The sequence below is a fragment of the Eleutherodactylus coqui genome, chromosome 9 (genome assembly GCF_035609145.1).
Source record: "Eleutherodactylus coqui strain aEleCoq1 chromosome 9, aEleCoq1.hap1, whole genome shotgun sequence".
Taxonomy (NCBI): Eukaryota; Metazoa; Chordata; class Amphibia; order Anura; family Eleutherodactylidae; genus Eleutherodactylus; species Eleutherodactylus coqui.
The window spans coordinates 74,713,589-74,719,588 of record NC_089845.1 but is presented as its reverse complement, the minus strand read 5'-3'; the positions used below and the strand labels follow the sequence as shown (position 1 = coordinate 74,719,588).

The 6,000-nt window shown below is 37.7% G+C and overlaps 1 protein-coding gene across 6 annotated transcripts in view; it reads right to left on the bottom strand.

Annotated features, from left to right (window-relative positions):
* Positions 1-1,274: 1,274 nt before the first annotated feature.
* Positions 1,275-6,000, bottom strand: part of PIEZO2 (piezo type mechanosensitive ion channel component 2) — a 346,396-nt gene continuing 341,670 nt past the window's right edge. For all 6 annotated transcript variants that reach the window (XM_066579538.1, XM_066579535.1, XM_066579540.1 and 3 more), the window contains 2 exons: positions 5,716-5,902; positions 1,275-4,219 (listed from right to left, as the gene is read on the bottom strand). In XM_066579538.1, coding sequence (XP_066435635.1) covers positions 3,967-4,219; positions 5,716-5,902 — 440 coding nt within the window. In that variant the 3' untranslated portion in view covers positions 1,275-3,966. The remainder of the gene's footprint in view (positions 4,220-5,715; positions 5,903-6,000) is intronic.

The following is a 6,000-nucleotide window of genomic DNA, read 5'->3' as shown; positions in this document are numbered from 1 at the left end:
AATGGTTGTTTGGATTGGCTGATTCACAATTCCCGCAACCTGATTCACGAAAACAACCAATCAGGTTGCTGGAATTGCTGAATAGGGCGGAAGTGTTGTGGAAAAAGTGAATATGCCTGGCATCTGTCACATGGCAACAAAATTTACTGGATATTGGTGGGAAGGCTCAAAGTGTATTGCAAACCTGGCAACATTCATTTCTGGAGTTGTTTGCCAACATACTTAGTTTTAGAATAACCCTTGTATTATACCTATGGGTTCACTTACTTTTTCAATCTGCACTGTGTATGCTTACTTAATGTGCTCAATAACACATGAAAGAAACAACTGTGTGTGCTTTTAGTTTAGCTAGGTTGTGTTTGTCTCTAATTGTGACTTAGATAGCGATCAGACCATGTTTTATTGATCAGTGCAGAAATCCAGAAACATCCAAGGGATTCGCGCTCTTTTCTTGCAACATGATCTCTAATATTCATTTTTGTTTTCCAGCTTGTATGCCTGGCAAACATCTAATGTACATAAGGATTAGAGATGAGCAAGCAAACTCGCTAAGGGCAATTACTCGAGCGAGCATTGCCCTTAGCGAGTACCTGCCCGCTCGGAAGAAAAGATTCGGCTGCCGGCACGGGTGAGCGGTGAGTTGCGGGAGTGAGCAGGGGGGAGCGGGGGGAAAAGAGAGGGAGAGAGAGATCTCCCCTCCGTTCTCCGAATCTGTTCTTCTGAGCGGGCAGGTACTCGCCAAGGGCAATGCTCGCTTGAGTAATTGACTTTAGCGAGTATGCTTGCTCATCTCTAATAAGGATACATTCACACTTGCGTTGGTGCTTTTCAGAACAATTCCATCTCTCTGTTCCTTTTTGAGAGCAGAAAAACAGAATTAAACATTGCTACTTATTTCCTCATTGCTTATAATGGGTTTCTGAAAAATTGGTTTGCCGTCTGTTAGCGTTTCGGTAGGCTTCCGTCTTTTTTTACTGGAAAACAGAGTAGTTTGAAGCACTATTTGTTCTTGTAGAAAATGGAAACCTAATGGAAAGGAAGCAAACTTGAGGCTTACAGTTCGCTTTATGTTTTTTTTTTTTTTTTTTTAAACCCATTAAAATTATTTGGTGGTAAAAACAGAACCATCTAATTCAATTTTAATTCCATCTTTTTGCGCCAAAAATGGAACAGAGACATGGAAAACTTGACCGCAGACTAAATGCTTGTGTGAATGAACCCTCGCAGCTGTTGCGTGTTTCCATTGTCTTGTTAAGATTTATGACAAAAAAACAGATTGTGAAAAAAATTTATTTTAAAATGTTTTCTTTGTAAGAAAAAAGCAGCCATTGGAAAAGTCCCAAGTCACGCAAACAGTATTCTACAAACGTCATCCATTATCAGTAAAATATTACAGCAGTTATATGACCATAGCACCTGCTGCTTCATCATGCAATGTGAGATTCAAGGAAGTAAAACAATTCTTTAAAATCAATAACATAGAGAAATAAATACTTTTATGGTCATTCTAACTTCCAGGGAACAGCTCATCATTTGAATTTACATTATGATGACTTCATAGCTAGAATTTAGTGGTTAAAACATTCTCTCTAAATGACTTGTTTAATGACATATATGAAAGGGTCCACTTATAGCAGCAAGCTACAGAAGAGGTTCTCCTTAAACATCATTGTTCTTCGGTGAGAAGACTGAAAAAATTAATATTAGGTGAAATATTAAATTGCACCATATCCTATATACTATGTATTGGACTCTTGATGGTAATGACTGCAGATGACAGTGAAATCCAAGACCATGTGAATACCACACTGATTTACCCCATCCTGGTGCTGCTTAGAGTGTACCAGTTACCTACAAGCAATAAAGGCAGCCATTATGTTAACCCTTTCCAATCCACTGTCTGACGTCTGAAGACATTCTGATTGAAGGCTGTACAGCTTTGATGTCGAAAGACATCTGGCAGGGTAATCTTACTGTATATTACTTTCCGCTCTGTTGTCGGGGGCCTCTCCAGCATGTCCCATACTGCAGTACTGGCTCTAGCCAACAGATGGTGCCATTGTATAATGGCAGAAAGAAAAAGCCCCCTAGGAAACCCTGAATCTAAAATTGTATTGCAATGGGTTAAATCCAACATTTAGTAACATATTCTTGCTACAACTGTTGCCACTATCAGTTACTTGCACTACTATTTGTACAGATGATATCTACTTAGAGGAACAGTTTCACAATTATTGATAGTCAAAAAAATACCTGCTCTGTAGTGCATACATGACAATTTAACCCATAGAAAAAGAATGATTGATAGAATGAAAGAAGGAATGAATGAATAAAATGACATAATGAGCAGTAACAATTGAGCCCTGGAAAAATATTTGCAAGTTTTCACTATAACTTGGGCCACACTGAGAACTATATAAGTGCATGCCTTTCGTATATTACATATTTCAATTTACAAACAGTGTTTATTAACTAGTAGCCCTTCATTAAATTATAAGGAATGTTCAGGTAAAAGAAAAAAAAAAAAAGAAGAACTCCAGTATTTTACTATTCTCTTGGCTGCAAATAAAGACATAGTTTTCAAGTAAATCTATATGCTGATTGTAAGCAAGAAACAGCAAACGAGATAGTGTGCACTTTAATACTAGCCAACTACTAACTTTTCCCACTTGTTTTTTAAACAGCTGCTGATCCATTTTCATCTCATTTTACACTGTGACATTCCCTAGATCGAGACTGTAGAAGTTTGATATAAGAAATAAATAAGTCAAGGCCATTTTGATTGATGGACATAAAAATAAGACTATAGTAAAAAAGAAAGGTCAATATGTCATGTAAACATTTTCTTTCTACATTTAGAAAAACAGGGGCAGATTTACTAATGTGATCGTGCTTAGACCTTGTTGTAAAATGTGCCAAAGTTTCACGCATCTCTAGTGCATAATGTTACATCACGTTTTAGACAAAATTAGGAAGCAAATGCACCTAAAAGATTGACATGGGGATTCCACTGAGCAGAAAAGAGTGTGGCTTACTTGCAAATGGGTATGGCTTAAACACAATGTCCAAAATAAGCCAAGCAATAGGTGGCATGAAGTCTGACAAAAGAGACTAAAGATGTACAAAATCTATCATCTAACAAGAGCCACCGTGATACATTTGGCATATTTTTACACTGTTTGGTCAAAGTTAGAATATCTAATTATTAGACAGGATTAGTAAATGTGCCCCAAAATGAACAAGCCCTAGTAAGGTACAGTATTGTAAGTACAAGTTAGAGGCATACCTATTAGCCACTAACAACAGTGTAACAATTGATTAGGATATATTCAATTTAAAGGAACATCTGTTAAAATGGCCTCGCACTATCTCTATATTACTTATTTTTATTGTTTTTTGTGTATATTTCTTTTATTTTCCTGAGAAAAAGTCAAATCATTGATGAAAATATTCTGTAGGGAAGGTCCAAGAAAATAAGGCAGTTAACAAGATTGTCAGTTTGTGTATTTCAGTATGTGGAGTGAGGCTTTAACGCATAAATAATGTTTCCCTATAACAAGCAATTGTGCAGCCACTTGTTTACTGTTTGCTGCAGCAGGTCTTGTCAGAATGTTAAAAAAAAAGATAACCGACTGCCATTTCAAGGGTCTAGGACACTCTAAAGCAGCATAATGCACATTCCAGGAGATGTTTTTGCTGAAGACACCCTTGTAGAGTCGTATAACTGTATTCCCACTTTTGCTTTGTACTGGTCATCCCTTCAAAGAAGACTTAGATATCTTAAGAAAAGTTACTGTGATATTGTTGGCTTCCGATCCAAAAAATACCTGACCCTCTGTTAACTTTGTTGCACTGTAACGGTAACTGCTTGTTAATTGCGAGAGTCCAAGCTCGTCAGAGAGCTATGACAATATTGTGCTTTTAATAATCCAAATGAAGTCAACTTAATCACTGAGTTCATTATTATTATTTATTTTTTTCTCTTGTCCATTTGATCATAGTTTCTGGTGACCGGTATAAGAATATTAACTTGGCATACAAATCTTCTTCCAGTTCCAATTCTCCAGTCTCTCTTACTAGGAAAATGTCTGTGCACAATTTTAGGATGCGGTCCACATTTGGTAGTTCCTCAAACATAATCGAGTGGGATATTCCACTGAAGAACTCTCGTACGAATTTTCCTATTACGAGTACCACAGAAGCATACAATCCCATGATTCTGAAAAGAACAAATATACATCATGTTACACATGTTTAAGAACAAACATTAGCTACTAGATGTTTATTAGCTTATGAAGATGGTGTGTTAGGTGTTAGGGCATAGGGCTTTGAATGCTAGTGTGAACACTAATGTAGGCTTAGCCACACATTATGAAGAGACTATATAAGAGAAAGCAAGTATGATTATATAGACATCCGTTTGATCCGTTGCTAATGAATATTTATTCAACTAACACAAATTAGAAAAATAACTTTTTTCTCCTAAAAAATAGAAGAATTCTATAAATTGGAGATGATGCTAAAACTGATACACGTAAGTTTCAGGAGTGACAACACGTGCAATGAGAGGTTTAAGCACTTATGAAATATAGCTTTATAGGATGGGACAGCCTTCACGCAGCCATAGATTTATGCTCCTCCAATGGTTGCTGCAGGCCGAATGATTATTTAACTCTATTGCATGGAGGAGATCTGGAGCGCTGGGTCTAAAAAAAGAAGCTGCAATCCCATATGAAGACATGTTACGAAATTAATCAGCAAAGACTTTTGGAGCTAAAAATGAAATAATGGAGATTCACTTGAATCCTGAATAAAATAACAATGTTGCCATGATCAGAATTATTCTAAGAATGAGGGCAAAGAGTATAATGTCTATTAGTCATATGCCATAAGGCTAGAATCATGTGTGGGTTATAATGTATTTTTGGAGCCGAAGCCAGAAGTGAATCCCGAACTAAGAAGAAGTTGAAAGATTTGTCAGAAAGCAGAAAACTATAGTTGTATGTTCACAATAAGGGTGCGTTCACAGGAGCGTGTTTTTGAAAACAATGGTCTGCCGGCCCCCTGCATTCTTTTTCAGGGAAGGGCTTTACATATAAGCCCTTCCCTGAAAAAGAAACATTTTAGTGCAAAACAAAAAAAACCTACCTCTCCGCCGCTGCCGTGAACCCAGATGTTTCCTTCACCCCCGCTAGTTGGCAGATGCAGCAGAGGAATTCTTTAATTCTCAACCACAGCTGTCACACATGACAGCTGCGGTAGAGAATCCTGCTGCCGGCATCCCCGTCAATGGCTTTTCAGGGAAGGGCTTCATAAGCCCTTCCCTGAAAAGCCATTTAAAAAAGTGTATAAAAAAAAGCCCTTCCCTGAAAAAGAATGCAGGGGTGCCAGCAGACCATTGTTTTCAATGGAGCCGCCGGCAACAATGCATGCATGTCCTATCTTTGCAGGCACGCACCTGCAAAGTACAGGCATGTGCACACACCATAGGGAATGCATTGGTGCAAATAGAAGCGTGCTTTTGTGCGTACGTATGTACGCACAAAAACACGCTCGTGTGAACGCACCCTAAAGTATAGTTTTCTTTTGGTGGAGAAGTCTACAGTGTCACTATGTAAACAGATATTGAAAGCTGAAAAATATGAGTATGTACTTTCAGAAATCTATATTTGTATGTAGAACTCCTAAATCTTGTTTGGATCTGAAGATGCTTACCCGTAACCAGCTAAAAATCCAAGGCTAGGAGGGCTGACTTTATCGCTGAAAACAAATAGTTCCAAGCTAGAGTTGGTGTAACTTGGGTTGGTGTACCTTTTAGTTTGATTAAGAACCCACCACTCTCGAGCAAAATCACCAGTCCCATTTCTCTGGAGAGTTGCAGTAATATTTACAAATTTTTGGTCTGTTGAACAGAAGAAACATTGAGCATGAAAACATCCAAGTGGTTTTTGTGCTTCTTACCATTTGATTCTAACCTGAATTCACATTTCACACAACATA